This window comes from Heterodontus francisci, chromosome 2, assembly GCF_036365525.1.
Source record: "Heterodontus francisci isolate sHetFra1 chromosome 2, sHetFra1.hap1, whole genome shotgun sequence".
Taxonomy (NCBI): domain Eukaryota; kingdom Metazoa; phylum Chordata; class Chondrichthyes; order Heterodontiformes; family Heterodontidae; genus Heterodontus; species Heterodontus francisci.
The window spans coordinates 220,396,307-220,416,865 of record NC_090372.1 but is presented as its reverse complement, the minus strand read 5'-3'; the positions used below and the strand labels follow the sequence as shown (position 1 = coordinate 220,416,865).

The window sequence follows — 20,559 nt, the reverse complement described above, 5'->3', positions numbered from 1 at the left end:
TCTCTGACCTCAATTGGACACTTATACATCCACTGTGACACCATGCTCTGATCCTGAACCCCAGGTGCCAACCTCACCCTCTGACCCTGATCCCCAACACTAATCCATAAAGCTAAACCTCTCTCTCTAACCCCACCCTCTGACCCCAACTCCAATACACTTGTTTCCAGCCCCACCCTTCCCCCATCGAAAGCTGACCCTCTGACCTCAACCCTGACCCCTCTGCACCATCTCGGATCCGATCCTCTGACCGTGAACCCCAGGTCCCAACCTACCCCTTTGACCCCACCAACAGCAGACCCCCAATCCACCGTTCCTCACCCCACCTTCAAACCCCAGTCCCATCTTCTGACCTGCTGCCCAGTCCCCCTGCTCCTCTACCCACAGTTGCTGGTCTCTGGAAGCCCAGGGTCCCACCTTGCCCTGGATGGTACACAGCACGCCATTCTTCTGGCAGAAGGAGGTGAAGAGGTTGACCAGATCTAGGTTGGGCAGCTGACCATTCAGCCCCACCACACTGATGTCGAAGCTGGTGACAACGTCGCTGCTCATCTCAATGGTGATGGCGGCCTGGATTGCTCCTGCTCGACCCTGCATCACCGTCGAGCAGATCTCTGGAGCAGGGGACAGGAGAAAAACACCTCAGTGTTCCAAGCACATAATCAAGGCCAACATTCCCACTGCAATATCAAGCAAATGCTGCACTGTCGGAGGGTCAGTACTGAGGATGTGCTGCGCTGTCGGAGGGTCAGTACTTAGGGTGTGCCGCACTGTCGGAGGGTCAGTACTGAGGGAGTGCTGCGCTGTCGGATGGTCAGTACTGAGGGAGTGCTGCACTGTCGAAGGGTCAGGACTGAGGAAACACCGCACTGTCAGAGGGTCAGTACTGAGGGAGTGCTGCGCTGTCGGAGGGTCAGTACTGAGGGTGTGCCGCACTGTCGGAGGGTCAATACTGAGGGAGCGTTGCACTGTCGGAGCGTCAGTACTGAGAGAGTGCTGCACTGTCGGAGCGTCAGTACTGAGAGAGTGCTGCACTGTCGGAGCGTCAGTACTGAGGGAGTGCTGCACTGTCGGAGAGTCAGTACTGAGGGGGTGCTGCACTGTCGGAAGGTCAGTACTGAGGGAGTGCTGCACTGTCGGAGAGACAGTACTGAGGGAGTGCTGCACTGTCGGAGAGACAGTACTGAGGGAGTGCTGCACTGTCGGAGGGTCAGTACTGAGGGAGTGCTGCACTGTCGGAGGGTCAGTACTGAGGGAGTGCTGCACTGTCGGAGGGTCAGTACTGAGGGAGTGCTGCACTGTGGGATGGTCAGTACTGAGGGAGTGCTGCACTGTCGGAGAGTCAGTACTGAGGGAGTGCTGCACTGTCGGAGAGTCAGTACTGAGGGAGTGCTGCACTGTCGGAGAGTCAGTACTGAGGGAGTGCTGCACTGTCGGAGAGTCAGTACTGAGGGAGTGCTGCACTGTCGGAGAGTCAGTACTGAGGGAGTGCTGCACTGTCGGAGGGTCAGGACTGATGAAACACCGCACTGTCAGAGGGTCAGTACTGAGGGAGCGCTGCACTGTCGGCGAGTCAGTACTGAGGGGGTGCTGCACTGTCGGAGGGTCAGTACTGAGGGAGTGCTGCACTGTCGGAGAGTCAGTACTGAGGGAGTGCTGCACTGTCGGAGAGTCAGTACTGAGGGAGTGCTGCACTGTCGGAGCGTCAGTACTGAGGGAGTGCTGCACTGTCGGAGAGTCAGTACTGAGGGAGTGCTGCACTGTCGGAGCGTCAGTACTGAGGGAGTGCTGCACTGTCGGAGGGTCAGGACTGATGAAACACCGCACTGTCAGAGGGTCAGTACTGAGGGAGCGCTGCACTGTCGGAGAGTCAGTACTGAGGGAGTGCTGCACTGTCGGAGGGTCAGTACTGAGGGAGTGCTGCACTGTCGGAGGGTCAGTACTGAGGGAGTGCTGCACTGTCGGAGAGTCAGTACTGAGGAAACACCGCACTGTCAGAGGGTCAGTACTGAGGGAGTGCTGCACTGTCGGAGAGTCAGTACTGAGGGAGTGCTGCGCTGTCAGAGGGTCAGTACTGAGGGAGTGCTGCACTGTCGGAGAGTCAGTACTGAGGAAGTGCTGCGCTGTCAGAGGGTCTGTACTGAGGGAGCGTTGCACTGTCGGAGAGTCAGTACTGAGGGAGTGCTGCACTGTCGGAGGGTCAGTACTGAGGAAACACCGCACTGTCAGAGGGTCAGTACTGAGGGAGTGCGGCACTGTCGGAGAGTCAGTACTGAGGGAGTGCTGCGCTGTCGGAGAGTCAGTACTGAGGAAGTGCTGCGCTGTCGGAGAGTCAGTACTGAGGAAGTGCTGCGCTGTCAGAGGGTCTGTACTGAGGGAGCGTTGCACTGTCGGAGAGTCAGTACTGAGGGAGTGCTGCACTGTTGGAGGGTCAGTACTGAGGGAGTGCTGCACTGTCGGAGGGTCAGTACTGAGGGAGTGCTGCACTGTCGGAGGGTCTGTACTGAGGGAGCGTTGCGCTGTCGGAGAGTCAGTACTGAGGGAGTGCTGCGCTGTCAGAGGGTCAGTACTGAGGGAGTGCTGCGCTGTCGGAGAGTCAGTACTGAGGAAGTGCTGCGCTGTCGGAGGGTCTGTACTGAAGGAGCGTTGCACTGTCGGAGAGTCAGTACTGAGGGAGTGCTGCACTGTTGGAGGGTCAGTACTGAGGGAGTGCTGCACTGTCGGAGGGTCAGTACTGAGGGAGTGCTGCACTGTCGGAGGGTCAGTACTGAGGGAGTGCTGCACTGTCGGAGGGTCAGTACTGAGGGAGCGTTGCACTGTCGGAGAGTCAGTACTGAGGGAGTGCTGCGATGTCGGAGGGTCAATACTGATGGAGTGCTGCACTGTCGGAGCGTCAGTACTGAGGGAGTGCTGCACTGTCGGAGCGTCAGTACTGAGGGAGTGCTGCACTGTCGGAGCGTCAGTACTGAGGGAGTGATGCACTGTCGGAGAGTCAGTACTGAGGGAGTGCTGCACTGTCGGAGCGTCAGTACTGAGGGAGTGCTGCACTGTCGGAGCGTCAGTACTGAGGGAGTGCTGCACTGTCGGAGCGTCAGTACTGAGGGAGTGCTGCACTGTCGGAGCGTCAGTACTGAGGGAGTGCTGCACTGTCGGAGCGTCAGTACTGAGGGAGTGCTGCACTGTCGGAGCGTCAGTACTGAGGGAGTGCTGCACTGTCGGAGCGTCAGTACTGAGGGAGTGCTGCACTGTCGGAGCGTCAGTACTGAGGGAGTGCTGCACTGTCGGAGCGTCAGTACTGAGGGAGTGCTGCACTGTCGGAGCGTCAGTACTGAGGGAGTGCTGCACTGTCGGAGCGTCAGTACTGAGGGAGTGCTGCACTGTCGGAGCGTCAGTACTGAGGGAGTGCTGCACTGTCGGAGCGTCAGTACTGAGGGAGTGCTGCACTGTCGGAGCGTCAGTACTGAGGGAGTGCTGCACTGTCGGAGCGTCAGTACTGAGGGAGTGCTGCACTGTCGGAGCGTCAGTACTGAGGGAGTGCTGCACTGTCGGAGGGTCAGTACTGAGGGAGCGCTGCACTGTCGGAGGGTCAGTACTGAGGGAGCGCTGCACTGTCGGAGGGTCAGTACTGAGGGAGCGCTGCACTGTCGGAGGGTCAGTACTGAGGGAGCGCTGCACTGTCGGAGGGTCAGTACTGAGGGAGCGCTGCACTGTCGGAGGGTCAGTACTGAGGGAGTGCTGCACTGTCGGAGGGTCAGTACTGAGGGAGCGCTGCACTGTCGGAGGGTCAGTACTGAGGGAGTGCTGCACTGTCGGAGGGTCAGTACTGAGGGAGTGCTGCACTGTCGGAGGGTCAGTACTGAGGGAGTGCTGCACTGTCGGAGGGTCAGTACTGAGGGAGTGCTGCACTGTCGGAGGGTCAGTACTGAGGGAGTGCTGCACTGTCGGAGGGTCAGTACTGAGGGAGTGCTGCACTGTCGGAGGGTCAGTACTGAGGGAGTGTTGCACTGTCAGAGGGTCAGTACTGAGGGAGTGCTGCACTGTCGGAGGGTCAGTACTGAGGGAGTGCTGCACTGTCGGAGGGTCAGTACTGAGGGAGTGCTGCACTGTCGGAGGGTCAGTACTGAGGGAGTGCTGCACTGTCGGAGGGTCAGTACTGAGGGAGTGCTGCACTGTCTGGGGTCAATACTGAGGGAGTGCTGCACTGTCGGAGGGTCAGTACTGAGGGAGTGTTGCACTGTCCGAGGGTCAGTACTGAGGGAGTGTTGCACTGTCAGAGGGTCAGTACTGAGGGAGTGCTGCACTGTCGGAGGGTCAGTACTGAGGGAGTGCTGCACTGTCGGAGGGTCAGTACTGAGGGAGTGTTGCACTGTCGGAGGGTCAGTACTGAGGGAGTGCTGCACTGTCAGAGGGTCAGTACTGAGGGAGTGCTGCACTGTCAGAGGGTCAGTACTGAGGGAGTGCTGCACTGTCAGAGGGTCAGTACTGAGGGAGTGCTGCACTGTCAGAGGGTCAGTACTGAGGGAGTGCTGCACTGTCAGAGGGTCAGTACTGAGGGAGTGCTGCACTGTTGGAGGTGAATTAGTGTGGGATAGAGCGCATTAAGGTGTTGAGTTCTGACATGCAGTTGCAGCTTTAAATATAGGAAATGTATCAATTCACCTTTGAAATAGAGCAATCTAACGAGCTTGACATGCTAGTTGAGAAACCCATTAACGCGTTCTCTAATACAGTTTCCTGCAAGCCACCTTCACTGGTCAACATACGCATTGGGATTCCTACAGTTCCACACGCCTTATCAACAATCTCATAAATAGGGCCCGAGCCATTTGCTCACCTTGCAAGCTTGACACTGAACTGGGGTGAATCATTGCTATTCTGCAGGATAATGGCTACCCTGATCAGACCAGTGCAAGCTGTGTATCGCCACAGATTCACGAACGGGCCTAAGACTGCCACTTTCGGATCTGAACAGTGCCCAGTCTACCTCAAATTACTCTGGAAGGGTAACGTATCTCAGAAATTTGAGCAACAGGTGAAGCTCGCCGTTTCATATTGCTACTATGCAGTTGCAACACGTTTGGTGTTTGCCACTAACAGGATGCTGTCAAGCCAAAAAGACATTCTGCCTATCACACAAATGAGTAATGTGGGATATGAATTCCAGTGCTGGCGTGATGCCAGGTACGTAGGCCGCATGTCCCAATGACTGGCAGATCGTATCAGGCGCCATGTCCCTCCAGCTGCTCGCAATAGGCAGAGTACTGACCGTACTCAATCAGCCCACACTTGCAAAACTCAGAACACAATGTCTAACGTTAGATGTGATCCTGCGATTAGACAGCACTTACTGAACAATCCGAGTGTGCTAAGAATTACACTAACAACCACTTTAAGCTGATCAGTCGGGCTCACAATGTGGCTCACTTATGGTTTCTAGCAGTTACATATATTCATACGCAGGGACCTGTCCTCTGCAGGCAAAAGGAACATGTCCAGGCATCACACTGTTTTTGAATTAAACGAAGTGTGGGGGACAATAGTTCCCTGGTGCATTCTCCATGGCAACACCTCAACCAATCAGAGTTGACTTGCCAACAAATCAGCAACCTTCTCTCATGCAATATAAATTGTTGCTCCCTTTGAAATTTGGCATTCTTGCATCTGTCCTGATGAATGCAAGACAAAAAGCTTCGACAGCATGTCTCCTTTTTCAACAATATTGAAGTTCTGTACTACCTAGCGATAAATATATTTAAGAATGAGATAGACAGATTTTTGGCCCCTCAGCGAATCAAGGGATATGGGAAGTGGGTGGGAAAGTGGAGTTGAGGCAAACAATCAGCCATGATGATATTGAATGGCAGAACAGGCTTGAGGGGCCGAATGGTTGACTCATGCTCTTATTTCTTATGTTCTTATGATGTGTTGGCCAAACAGATGATGTGGTCATTATCATACTGCTATTTGTGGGATCTTGCTGTGCACAAATTGGATGCCCTGTTCCCTACATTACAACAGTGACTACACTTCAAAAATACTTCTGCAAAGCAGTTAAGGACGTCCTGAGGATGTGAAAGGTGCTAGAGAAATGTAAGTCCTTTCTTTCAGGCTGGAGTCTGATCTGTAAGCCGAATATGTTGCTTTGCTCACCAGTCACATTAACATCATGATAGGCTTCGAGCCAAGCCTCCATCCCAATCATGTCATGCTCGGTGAATAGGAAGATGATGTCTTTGGCCCAGTGTATCTGACCTGTGATACAAACAGTGTTAGAAACAACAACATTACCCCTGTCCAGCACCTGATGGGGCAGCCAATAACCAACAAGCTCACAGCACTGAGCCATCACCCACACGGGAGTTAAGAACAGTTAGCTATTCCACAGCTTTGCATGTCTTGGGCACAATGTATCTGACTTGGCACAAACAGTATTCTGTGCAGGAGTACTGCTCCAATACAGTGACGTGGCTATTTCACCCAGTGCCAGAACTGTTCACTACTTAAAACTCCATAACAGAATATAGTAGCAAGGGTTAGATACAGAGTAAATCTACCTCTACACATAGAAACACAGAAAATAGGAGCAGGAGTAGGCCATTTGGCCCTTCGAGCCTGCTCCGCCATTCATTATGACCATGGCTGATCATCCAACTCAGTAACCTGTTCCCGCTTTCCCCCCATACCCTTTGATCCCTTTAGACCCAGGAGCTATATCTAACTCCTCCTTGAAAACATACAATGTTTTGGCCTCAACTGCTTTCTGTGGTAGCGAATTCCACAGGCTCACCACACTCTGGGTGAAGAAATTTCTCTTCTTCTCAGTCCTGAAAGGTTTACCCCGTAACCTTAGACGATGACCCCTGGTTCTGGACTCCCCCCACCAGAGCGAATAGTTTCTCTATCTACCCTATCAAATCCTTTAATCATCTCAATGAGATCACCCCTTAATCTTCAATATTAATTGTGTATTAATTGTGTTTAATTCTATGGAAATGGTGGGCATCAACTGGAGATTTACTTGTGCTCCTATAAATAGAAACAGACTAAATCTGGGGTTGTTGGATTAGGAGGTACATGCTTGTAACATGTATCTCTGGAAATAAATGCTTATAAAAGTGCATAAAGTTGGCTCCAATTCTATCCTTCACCAGATGACTTTCTGAATTATAACATTCTATTTTCAGGAATGCAAGCCTAGACTCTGCAACCTGTCCTCATAATTTAACCCTTTCAGCCCCAGGATCATTCTGGTGAATCTCTCCTGCACCGTCTCCAAGGCCAATATATCCTTCCTGAGGTGCAGGGCCCAGAACTGAATGCAGTTTCTTCAGATGGAGTCTGACCGGAACTGAACACAGTTACTCCGGATGGAGTCTGACCGGAACTGAACACAGTTACTCCGGATGGAGTCTGACCGGAACTGAACACAGTTACTCCGGATGGAGTCTGACCAGAACAGAACACAGTTACTCCGGATGGGGTCTTACTGGAACTGACCACAGTTACTCCGGATGGGGTCTTACTGGAACTGTACCCAGTTACTCCGGATGGAGTCTGACCGGAACTGAACACAATCACTCCGGATGGAGTCTGACCGGAACTGAATGCAGTTACTCCAGATGGGGTCTGACCGGAACTGAACACAGTTACTCCGGATGGAGTCTGACCAGAACAGAACACAGTTACTCCGGATGGGGTCTTACTGGAACTGACCACAGTTACTCCGGATGGGGTCTTACTGGAACTGTACCCAGTTACTCCGGATGGAGTCTGACCGGAACTGAACACAATCACTCCGGATGGAGTCTGACCGGAACTGAATGCAGTTACTCCAGATGGGGTCTGACCGGAACTGAACACAGTTACTCCGGATGGAGTCTGACCAGAACAGAACACAGTTACTCCGGATGGGGTCTTACTGGAACTGACCACAGTTACTCCGGATGGGGTCTTACTGGAACTGTACCCAGTTACTCCGGATGGAGTCTGACCGGAACTGAACACAATCACTCCGGATGGAGTCTGACCGGAACTGAATGCAGTTACTCCAGATGGGGTCTGACCGGAACTGAATGCAGTTACTCCGGATGGAGTCTGACCGGAACTGAATGCAGTTACTCCGGATGGGGTCTGACTGGAACTGAACGCAGTTACTCCGGATGGAGTCTGACCGGAACTGAATGCAGTTACTCCGGATGGAGTCTGACCGGAACTGAATGCAGTTACTCCGGATGGAGTCTGACCGGAACTGAATGCAGTTACTCCGGATGGAGTCTGACCGGAACTGAATGCAGTTACTCCGGATGGAGTCTGACCGGAACTGAATGCAGTTACTCTGGATGGAGTCTGACCGGAACTGAATGCAGTTACTCCGGATGGAGTCTGACCAGAACTGAACACAGTTACTCCGGATGGAGTCTGACCAGAACCGAACACAGTTACTCCGGATGGACAACAGCAACAACAACTTGCATTTATATAGCACCTTTAACGCAGTAAAACGTTCCAAGGCTCTATACTTTAACTCATTGTTTCCCACAAGCCCAAAGCAGACAGGCTGTATTGCTCTGCTCACCTACAGCTCGACACCGCCCTCCCCAAACTCTACAGATCGCTAACCCCTCAGGGGAGCAGGAGGAGCCCAGAACTGAACGCAGTTACTCCAGATGCAGACCTTGTACAACAGTCGTGTAGCTTCCTCTCCTTTGTGCTCTGAGCTGGGACAAGGAGGAGAAACTGAGTCCCAGTATAAGCCCCCCCCCCGACCCCCTCCAGTAGGGGAGGAAACGTTAAGAGGCTGCAAGTATCTGGCGACCCTCACCTCGGAAGTAGGAGGCCAGGGCAAGGAGTAGGCCGGCAGCCTGGCTGTTCTCTTTGATTTCAACTGGAGTGCTCAGGACGATTGATTCTGTGCTTGCAGCCCTCGCAGCACGGAGAATTCCATAAACGTTGGTCCCTTTCACCATCTGCGTTTTCAATTGAAAAGCTTGAATGAATAACTCCTGTCAGACTGTGAAACAAACAGTAAAGGATCACCCACCGATTCACCTAGCCTACCTGACACTCCAATTATACTCTACCAATGCAACCCTTAACAGCTTTAACCAGTTAACTCCCTCTCTAATTAATCAATATGCTTATCATGTTTCGGCCGTCACAGAATATTACATTTAAACGTCTCTGTCCTAATTCATGTGTGTTTGCGGGAGCATTCTGTAATTCTCTTGTGTCTCTGTAACCTCCTTCAGCCATACAACCCTCCAAGATCTCTGGCCTCCTGAGCATCCCCGATTTTAAATGCTCTACCATTGGTGGCCGTGTCTTCAGCTGTCTGGGCTTCAAGCTCTGAAATACCCTCCCTAAACCTCTCTGCCCCCCTCCTCTCTCTCTCTCTTTCTTTCTCCCCCTTTAAGATTCTCCTTAAAAACTGTCTCTTTATCCAAAAATTAACTTCTGGTCATCTGTCGTAGTGTCTCCTTCTGTGATTTGTTGTCAAATTTTGTCGGATAATGATCTTGTGAAGCTTTGGGATTTTTTTGCTCAGTTAAAAGCTCCATATAAATGCAAACTGCTGTTGTTGCAGTCATGCCTGACTACTTGCAAATATGTGTTACATTGTCCCCCCCACCCCTAAAAAAAAAGTTGTATAAAGCAAAATAATCCCAATCATTGGTAATGTGCAGGGAAAGTCACCCAGCAACAGATAATACCTTATTGACACAGGAGGTGGAGCCTCGTCCCCTCGGAGTGACTGCAACATCACACTTTTACTAAAAATGCACAGGGAGATGGCAAGGCAGGCATTGCACCCCAGGTTCCGAGCCGCAACCTGAAATTTGCAATCTAGAAATTAAAGAGCACTTAAACTCAGATTGACCTCACCTGGTGTTTACTTAACAACCACATTTTTTTTTTTTAGAGATACAGCACTGAAACAAGCCCTTTCGGCCCACCGAGTCTGTGCCGACAATCAACCACCCATTTATACTAATCCTACACTAATCCCATATTCCTACCACATCCCCACATGCCCCTATATTTACATACCACATACCTATACTGGGGGCAATTTATAATGGCCAATTAACCTATCAACCTGCAAGTCTTTGGCATGTGGGAGGAAACCGGAGCACCCGGAGGAAACCCACGCAGACACAGGGAGAACTTGCAAACTCCACACAGGCAGTACCCAGAATTGAACCCGGGTCGCTGGAGCTGTGAGGCTGCGGTGCTAACCACTGCGCCACTGTGCCGCCCTATGGCTATGGGAAAAGAACAGTGTGGAACCAACTGGACAGCTCCACCAAAGATGCATGATGGGCTGAATGGCCTCCTGCTGTGCTGTAAGATTACACGAATCAGACTTTGAGGCCTTAAAGGATTTTAGCAGCAGAATAATACACTGCTTGTTACATGGTGAGTCATGATGAGTCAAATGGGCTCCTGCTATGCTGCCCCAATTCTATGATTTTGATTATCGCTTATATATGGGGACTTCTTTTAAGTATCACAGAATCACAGAATAATACAGTGCAGACATGGCCCTTCGGCCCATCGAGTCTGCACCGATGCATTAAAACACCTGACCTGTCTACCTAATCCCATTTGCCAGCACTTGGCCCATAGCCTTGAATGTTATGACGTGCCAAGTGCTCATCCAGGTACTTTTTAAAGGATGTGAGGCAACCTGCCTCTACCAACCTCCCAGGCAGGGCATTCCAGACCATCACCACCCTCTGGGTAAAAAGGTTCTTCCTCAAGTCCCCCTTAAACCTCCCGCCCCTCACCTTAAACTTGTGACCCCTCGTAACTGACCCTTCAACTAAGGGGAACAGCTGCTCCCTATCCACCCTGTCCATGCCCCTCATAATCTTGTACACCTCGATCAGGTCACCCCTCAGTCTTCTCTGCTCCAGTGAAAACAACCCAAGCCTATCCAACCTCTCTTCATAGCTTAAATGTTCCATCCCAGGCAACATCCTGGTGAATCGCCTCTGCACCCCCTCCAATGCAATCACATCCTTCCTATAATGTGGCAACCAGAATTGCACACAGTACTCCAGCTGTGGCCTTACCAAAGTTCTGTACAACTCCAACATGACCTCCCTGCTTTTGTAATCTATGCCTCAATTGATAAAGGCAAGTGTCCCATATGCCTTTTTCACCACCCTATTAACCTGCCCTTCTGCCTTCAGAGATCTATGGACAAACACGCCAAGGTCCCTTTGTTCCTCATTCATTCATTGAATACTTCCGTGTCACATTACTCCTTCCAAAGTGTATCACCTCACACTTTTCAGCGTTAAATTCCATCTGTCACTTTTCTGCCCATTTGACCATCCTGTCTATATCTTCCTGTAACTTAAGACACTCCACCTCACTGTTAACCACTCGGCCAATCTTTGTGTCATCTGCGAACTTACTGATCCTACCCCCCACATAGTCATCTATGTTGTTTATATAAATGACAAACAATAGGGGACCCAGCACAGATCCCTGTGGTACGCCACTGGACACTGGCTTCCAGTCACTAAAACAGCCGTCTGTCATCACTCTCTGTCTCCTACAGCTAAGCCAATTTTAAATCCACCTTATCAAGTTACCTTGTATCCCATGTGCATTTGCTTTCTTGATAAATCTCCCATGTGGGACCTTGGCAAAGGCTTTTCTGAAATCCATGTAAACTACATCAACTGCACTACCCTCATCTACACACCTGGTCACATGCTCAAAAAATTCAATAAAATTTGTTAGGCATGACCTCCCTCTGACAAAGCCATGCTGACTATTCCTAATCAAATTTTGCCTCTCCAAATGGAGATAGATTCTCTCCTTCAGAATTTTCTCCAATAGTTTCCCTACCACTGACGTGAGACTCACTGGTCTGTAGTTCCCTGGCTTATCTCGACAACCTTTCCTAAATAGTGGGACCACATTAGCTGTTCTCCAGTCCTCTGGCACCTCTCCCGTGGCCAGAGAGGAATTAAAAATTTGGGTCAGAGCCCCTGCAATCTCCACCCTCGCCTCCCACAACATCCTGGGACACAAATCGTCTGGTCCTGGAGATTTGTCCACATTTAAGCCTTCCAAAACCTCCAATACCTTGTCACTCCCTATGACAATTTGCTCAAGAACCTCACAGTCTCTCTCTCTCAGTTCCATATCTACATCCTCATTCTCTTGGGTGAAGACAGATGTGAAGTATTCGTTCAACACCCTACCAATGTCCTCTGGCTCCACCCATTGGTCCCTAATGGGTCCTACTCTTTCCCTGATTATCCTCTTCCCATTGATATACTTATAGAATATCTTGGGATTTTCCCTACTTTTACCAGCCAGAGCTTTCTCATATCCCCTCTTTGCTCTCCTAATTGCTTTCTTAAGCTCCATCCTACACTTTCTGTACTCCACTAATGCTTCCATTGATTTGCTCTCCTTGTATTTGCTAAAAGCCTCTCTTTTCCTTCTCATCGTACCCTGAATGTTTCTGGTCATCCATGGTTCTCTGGGCTTGTTGCTCTTACCTATTACCCTAGAGGGAACATGTTGGGCCTGTACCCTCCCCATTTCCTTTTTGAATGCCCCCCACTGCTCTTCTGTAGACTTCCTGACAAGTAACTCTTTCCAGTCTACCTTCCAGATCCTGCCTTATTTTACTAATCCCCAATTTTACTCCCCCAATCCAAAAGTAGCGTTGCTGTTTCTCATTCTTTAATGGCTGCGTTACGGTGGTGTAGTGGTCGTGTTACTGGACCAGTAATCCAGAGATTGGGAGTTTAAATCCTGACAAATTTAGGAATTTGAATTCAGTTTAATCATTTTGTATCAGTAAAAGTGGTCATGAAGTGGTCGGATTGTTCATCAATGCCCTTGAGGGGAGGAAATCTGTCTTTACCTAATCTAGGCCTCCAAGTGACTCCAGTCCACAACATCGTGGCTGACCCTTAACTGCCCTCTGACCTACCACACACTCAGTTACATCAAACTACTACAAAAGACTGCAGCGGTTCAAGAGGGCCGCTCACCACCACCTTCACAGGGCAACAACTGCTGGCCTTGCCAGTGACACCCACAACCCAATCCTAATCCTGCAATACAGCTTCCAAGAAGATCATCAGTCCCTCAACAGTCATTGAGGGTTAGGGAGGGGTGAAATTCAGGAGCAAGCCCGGATCCTGTTCCCAGGTCCAAATCCGAGCAGCAGGCACCGAGCAGTCACCGTGAGCAGAATCGCTCCCAGGATTCCAGCAGCAGTAACATATCCCGCATGAGAACAACTAACTCATCCCAGATGTGGGTCCAGCTGTCAGCCTATCCTGACTCAGTACCATATTGGGAGTTGGATTTTTTAAAATTCCTTCATGGGATGGGGGCTATGCTGGCAAGGCCAGCATTTAATGCCCATCCCTAATTGCCCTGGAGAAGGTGGTTGTGAGCTGCCTGGGTGTAGGTACACCCACAGTGCAGTTAGGGAGGGAGCTCCAGGAATTTTTTTTATTCATTTGTGGGATGTGGGCATTGCTGACTAGACCTGCATTTATTGCCCATCCCTAATTGCCCTTGAACTGAGTGGTTTGTGAGGGCATTTAAGAGTCAACCACATTGCTGTGGGTCTGGAGTCACATGTAGGCCAGACCAGGTAAGGACAGCAGATTTCCTTCCCTCAAGGACATTAGCGAACCAGATGGGTTTTTACAACGATCGATAATGGTTTCATGGCCATCAATGGACTAGCTGTTAATTACAGATTTATAAAGTGAATTCAAATTTCACCATTTGAACCCATGTCCCCAGAGCATAAGCCTGGGCTCTGGATTAGTAGTCCAGTGACAGTACCACAATGCCAACACCTTCCCTGACCCAGCGACAGTGAAGGAACAGCGATATAGTTCTGAATCAGGATGGCGTGTGACTTGGAGGGAATTTGCAGGTGGTGACATTCCCATGCATCTGCTGCCCTTGTCCTTTGAGGCGATAGAGGTTGCGGGTTTGGAAGATGCTGTCGAAGAAGCCTTGGTGCATTGCTGCAGTGCATCTTGTTGATGGTGCACACTGCTCCCACTGTGCGTCGGTGGTGCAGGGAGTGAATGTTGAAGGTGGTGGATGGGGTGCCAATCAAGCGGGCTGCTTTGTCCTGGATGGTGTCGAGCTTCTTGAGTGTTGTTGGAGCTGCACCCATCCAGGCAAGTGGAGAGTATTTCATCATACTTCTGATTTCTGCCTTGTAGATGGTGGACAAGCTTAGGGGGGGACAGGTGGGTAACTCACTGCAGAATTCACAGCCTCTGACCTGCTTTGGTAGCCCCAACATTTATATTGCTGGTCCACTTCAGTTTCTGGTCAATGGCAACCTCCAGGATGTTGATAGTGGGGGATTCAGCAATGGTAATGCCATTGAATGTCAAAGGGGAGATTGTTAGATTCTCTCTTGTTTGAGATGGTCATTGCCTGCCACTTGTGTGGCGCAAATGTAACTTGCCGCTTATCAGCCCAAGTCTGAATGTTGTCCAGGTCTTGCTGCATATGGACACGGACTGCTTCAGTATCTGAGGAGTTGCAAATGAACATTGTGCAATCATCAGCAAACACTAAAGGACAAAGGAGGAATGTTATGCTTGGACTCAGAGAAAATGGGTGAGATTCTAAACGAGTACTTTGCATCGGTATTCACCGAGGAGAGGGACATGACGGATGTTGAGGTTAGGAACAGATGTTTGATTACTCTAGGTCAAGTCAGCATAAGGAGGGAGGAAGTGTTGGGTATTCTAAAGGGCATTAAGGTGGACAAGTCCCCAGGTCCGGATGGGATCTATCCCAGGTTACTGAGGGAAGCAAGAGAGGAAATAGCTGGGGCCTTAACAGATATCTTTGCAGCATCCTTAAACACGGGTGAGGTCCCGGAGGACTGGAGAATTGCTAATGTTGTCCCCTTGTTTAAGAAGGGTAGCAGGGATAATCCAGGTAATTATAGACCGGTGAGCCTGACGTCAGTGGTAGGGAAGCTGCTGGAGAAGATACTGAGGGATAGGATCTATTCCCATTTGGAAGAAAATGGGCTTATCAGTGATAGGCAACATGGTTTTGTGCAGGGAAGGTCATGTCTTACCAACTTAATAGAATTCTTTGAGGAAGTGACAAAGTTGATTGATGAGGGAAGGGCTGTAGATGTCATATACATGGACTTTAGTAAGGCGTTTGATAAGGTTCCCCATGGCAGGCTGATGGAGAAAGTGAAGGCGCTTGGGGTCCAAGGTGTACTAGCTAGATGGATAAAGAACTGGCTGGGCAACAGGAGACAGAGAGTAGCAGTAGAAGGGAGTTTCTCAAAATGGAGACGTGTGACCAGTGGTGTTCCACAGGGATCCGTGCTGGGACCACTGTTGTTTGTGATATACATAAATGATTTGGAGGAAAGTATAGGTGGTCTGATTAGCAAGTTTGCAGACGACACTAAGATTGGTGGAGTAGCAGATAGTGAAGGGGACTGTCAGAGAATACAGCAGAATATAGATAGATTGGAGAGTTGGGCAGAGAAATGGCAGATGGAGTTCAATCAGGGCAAATGCGAGGTGATGCATTTTGGAAGATCCAATTCAAGAGTGAACTATACAGTAAATGGAAAAGTCCTGGGGAAAATTGATGTCCAGAGAGATTTGGGTGTTCAGGTCCACTGTTCCCTGAAGGTGGCAACGCAGGTAAATAGAGTGGTCAAGAAGGCATACGGCATGCTTTCCTTCATCGGACGGGGTATTGAGTACAAGAGTTGGCAGGTCATGTTACAGTTGTATAGGACTTTGGTTCGGCCACATTTGGAATACTGCGTACAGTTCTGGTCGCCACATTATCAAAAGGATGTGGATGCTTTGGAGAGGGTGCAGAGGAGGTTCACCAGGATGTTGCCTGGTATGGAGGGCGCTAGCTATGAAGAGAGGTTGAGTAGATTAGGATTATTTTCATTAGAAAGACGGAGGTTGAGGGGGGACCTGATTGAGGTGTACAAAATCATGAGAGGTATAGACAGGGTGGATAGCAAGAGGCTTTTTCCCAGAGTGGGGGATTCAATTACTAGAGGACACGAGTTCAAAGTGAAAGGGGAAAAGTTTAGGGGGGATATGTGTGGAAAGTTCTTTACGCAGAGGGTGGTGGGTGCCTGGAACGCGTTGCCAGCGGAGGTGGTAGATACGGGCACGATGGCGTCTTTTAAGATGTATCTAGACAGATACATGAATGGGCAGGAAGAAAAGAGATACAGAACCTTAGAAAATAGGCAACATGTTTAGAGAGAGGATCTGGATCAGCGCAGGCTTGGAGGGCCGAAGGGCCTGTTCCTGTGCTGTAATTATCTTTGTTCTTTGTTCTATACCCACATCTGACCTTATGATGGAGGAAAGGTCATTCATGAATCAGCTGAAGATGGTTGGGCCGAGGATACTAGTGACCCTGGCGGAACCCAAACTGAGCGTCAATGAGCAGGGTGTTGCTTAGTAGTGCAGCTTGATAGCACTATCAATGATCCCTTCCATTACTTTACTGATGATTGACAGTAGACTGATGGGGCGGTAATTAGCCCGGCTGGATTTGTCCAGCTTTTTGTGCACAGGACATACTTGGGCAATTTTCCACATTGCCGGGTAGATGCCAGCACTGTAGCTGTATTGGAACAGCCTGCTACGGGCGCAACTAGTTCTGGGACACAAATCTTCAGTACTATTGCCGGCATATTGTCAGGGCCCACAGTCTTTGCAGTAGCCAGTGCCTTCAGTCGTTTCTTGAGATCACGTGGAGTGAATTCATTTGGCTGAAGTCTGGCATCTATGATGCTGGGGACTTCAGGAGGAGGCCAAGATGTATCATCAACTCAGCACTTCTGACTGAAGATTGTTGCAAATGCTTCAGCCTTATCTTTCGCACTGATGTGCTGGGCTCCCCCATTGCTCAGGATGGGGATATTTGTGGAGCCACCTCCTCCAGTTAGTTGTTTAATTCTCCACTACCATTCGCGACTAGATGTGGCAGAACTGCAGAGTTTCAGCTAATATGTTGGTTAGGGGAAAACTTAGCCCTATCGCATGCTGCTTCTGCTGTGTAGCATGCATGTAGTCCTGTATTATAGCTTCACCAGGCTGACACCACATGTTGAGGTATGCCTGGTGCTGCTCCTGGCATGCCCTCCTGCACTCCTCACTGAACCAGGATTGGCCCCCCAGCTTGATGGTAATGGTAGAGTGGGGGATATGCCAGGCCATGAGGTTACAGATTGTGGTTGAGTACAATTCTGCTGCTGCTGATGGCCCACAGCGCCTCATGGATGCCCAGTTTTGCACTGCTATATCTGTTCGAAATCTATTCTATTTAGCACGGTGGTAGTGCCACACAACATAATGCAGGGTATCCTCAATGTGAAGGCAGGATTTCATCTCCACAAGGACTGTGTGGTGGTCACTCCTGCCAATACTGTCATGGACAGATGCATCTGTGGCAGGCAGATTGGTGAGGACGAGGTGAAGTATGTTTTTTTCTCTTGTTGGTTCCCTCACCACCTGCTGCATACCCAGTCTAACAGCTATGTCCTTTAGGACTCGGCCAGCTTGGTCAGTAGCAGTGCTACCGAACCACTCTTGGTGATGGACATTGAAGTCCCCCACCCAGAGTACATTCTACACCCTTGCCATCCTCAGTGCTTCTTCCAAGTGGTGTTCAACATGGAGGAGTACTGATTCATCAGCTGAGGGAGGGCGGTAGGTGGTAATCAGCAGGAGGTTTCCTTGCCCATGTTTGACCTGATGCCATGAGACTTCATGGGGTCTGGAGTCAATGTTGAGGACTCCCAGGGCAACTCCCTCATGACTCTATACCACTATGCCGCCACCTCTGCTGGGTCTGTCCTGCCAATGGGACAGGACATATCCAGGGATGGTGATGGCAGTGTCTGGGACATTGTCTGTAAGTTATGATTCGGTGAGTATGACTATGTCAGGCTGTTGCTTGACTAGTCTGTGGGACAGCTCTCCCAATTTTAGCACAAGCTCCCAGATGTTAGTAAGGAGGACTTTGCAGGGTCGACAGGGCTGGGTTTGCCATTGTCGTTTCCTGTGCCTAGGTCAATGCCGGGTGGTTATCCAGTTTTATTCTTATTTGACTTTTCTGTAGCAGTGGAGTCACCGGGGGAGTGGTTGTGGGGTGCGGGGGGGGGGGGGGGGGGGTGGAGAACAGCAACAGCGAGACCCCTTAAAGCTTGAATTGGTGTGGTTTCATTCAGTCCAGAAATGTTAGGAGGCCATGTAACATACGTATCTCTCCCGTATCTCATCCGGGAAGGGCAGTGTTCGGGAGAAGGACTGGGTGTGCGTCTCCAGTCCTAAGCCAGTCATGGTCTTCAGAAGCCAATCCACAGGCATCGCCCTGGAGCAAAAGAAAAGCCTCTAGTTAGTGGTGTAGGGCTGGACAAGACTGCACTCGAAACTTATAATCACCCTGAAACTCTCAGTGTACGGACTGTGATTGAAGGTCCCTTTCTGTTTGAGTTGAGACCTCCCCCTGGCAAATCCCAGCCATATTATCACAGCCCAAAAGACCCAACTCCTGAACTCCAGCATGTCAGATACCCCATCAAGCAGCCAGCCGTACCCTAACACTCTGATCAATGACCCTTGAACCCATCCCCTCCTGTTCAGAAATTTCCCCCATTCCAATCCAATCAGGGACCACAAATCACACGATGTCCAAGCAGACCTCTGAACCCGACCCTTGCCAAGCATGTCCCTCTTACCCCGTCTTTTTCCTATGTGCCGAGAATTCCCGAGCATAAGACAGCGCCCTGTCACCGTAGACAAAGTTCTCATCCACCATGGTGGAGCCCATGGCATTTTCCGACGTGTACATACGCAGGATGAAGGGCTCGAAGGCCAAGCCCATGAACCAGGTGATCCCGACCACATAGCACAGGAGGCTGGACACAGAGGAAAACACACAGAGCATCAGTAACACCCGGTCGACAACCGCCAGAGCAATTCCATCGCACTCCCCAAATCCCACCAGGTACAGGAGCATTCCCACCGCACTCCCCAAATCCCACCAGGTACAGGAGCATTCCCATCGCACCACCCTACATCCCGCTAGGAACAGGAGCATTCCCACCGCACTCCCTACATCCCACTAGGAACAGGAGCATTCCCACCGCACTCTCCAAATCCCACCAGGTACAGGAGTATTCCCACCGCACTCTCCAAATCCCACCAGGAACAGAAGCATTCCCACTGCACGCCCCAAATCCCATCAGGTACAGCAGCATTCCCACCGCACTCTCCAAATCCCACTAGGAACAGGAGAATTCCCACTGCACACCCAATATCCTGCCAGGAACAGGCGCATTCCCACCGCACTCCCCAAATCCTGCTAGGAACAGCAGCATTCCCACCGTACTCCCTACACCCCACTAGGTACAGGAGCATTCCCACCACACTCCCCAAATCCCACCAGGTACAGGAGCATTCCCATCGCACTCCCTACATCCCGCTAGGAACAGGAGCATTCCCACCGCACTCTCCAAATCCCACCAGGTACAGGAGCATTCCCACCGTACTCCCTACACCCCACTAGGAACAGGTGCATTCCCATCGCATTCCCCAAATCCCGCTAGGAACAGCTGCATTTCGTGGCCTGGGTCCGACTTTTATACGCCGCCGCAGAGTGTCTAGTCAAAGTTAACGGGTCCTTGAAGGCGCCCCTTCGCTTTGGGAGAGGAGTGCGTCAGGGATGCCCCATGTCCGGCCAATTGTATACCATTTGCGTGGAGCCCTTCCTGTGCCTGCTTCGCAAGAGGTTGACGGGATTGGCTCTGCGCGAGCCGGTCATGCGGGTCGTCCTCTCGGCTTATGCCAACGACGTGCTCCTCGCAATCACAGATCCCGTTGACTTGCGGAGGATGCGCGACTGCCAGCAGACCTTTTCTGCCACGTCCTCAGCGAGGATCAATTGGGAGAAATGTTCCGGACTCCTGGTGGGTCAGTGGCGGGTGGACTCCCTGCCGGAGGAGATGACACCTTTTGCGTGGAGCACCACGCACCTCCTCTATCTGGGAGTCCACCTTAGCCCCACTGAGGAAGCCTGGCCGGCAAACTGGCAGGAGTTGGAGGCGAATGTCACCACTCGGCTGGGGCGCTGGACAGGACTGCTCCGAGTGCTTTCCTACAGGGGCCGAGCACTGGTCATAAACCAACTGGTGGCCTCCATGCTGTGGTACCGGTTGGTCACTTTGGCCCCGCCCCCTGTATTTGCCACCAAGATCCAGAAGAAACTCGTCGATTTCTTCTGGGGCGAGAGGAAACACTGGGTCTCTGCCGCGGTCTTGAGTCTCCCGATTCAGGAGGGCGGCCAGTCGCTGGTGTGCGTCCGCACCCAGGCTGCGACTCTCCGCCTTCGGACCCTGTAGAGATACCTGTACGTCGAGCGTACTCCCAGATGGTGTGTGCTGGTGACGTATTTTTTCCGCCAGTGTCACTGCCTTCAAGACGACACGCAGCTCCCGGTGGAGTCCGTTAGCCGCACCTCTCTGAGGGA

The 20,559-nt window shown here is 50.9% G+C and overlaps 1 protein-coding gene across 3 annotated transcripts in view; it reads right to left on the bottom strand.

Moving 5' to 3' along the window:
* Window positions 1-20,559, bottom strand: part of gpaa1 (glycosylphosphatidylinositol anchor attachment 1) — a 39,840-nt gene that overhangs the window by 11,916 nt on the left and 7,365 nt on the right. For 2 of the 3 annotated variants that reach the window (XM_068016033.1, XM_068016041.1), the window contains exons 3-7: window positions 18,770-18,949; window positions 18,291-18,402; window positions 8,822-8,966; window positions 6,151-6,252; window positions 418-614 (exon numbers count right to left, since the gene is read on the bottom strand). In XM_068016033.1, the coding sequence (XP_067872134.1) occupies window positions 418-614; window positions 6,151-6,252; window positions 8,822-8,966; window positions 18,291-18,402; window positions 18,770-18,949 (736 nt within the window). Of the gene's footprint in view, window positions 1-417; window positions 615-6,150; window positions 6,253-8,821; window positions 9,011-18,290; window positions 18,403-18,769; window positions 18,950-20,559 lie in introns of those variants that run through there. The other variant, XM_068016052.1, reaches the window with a different exon arrangement.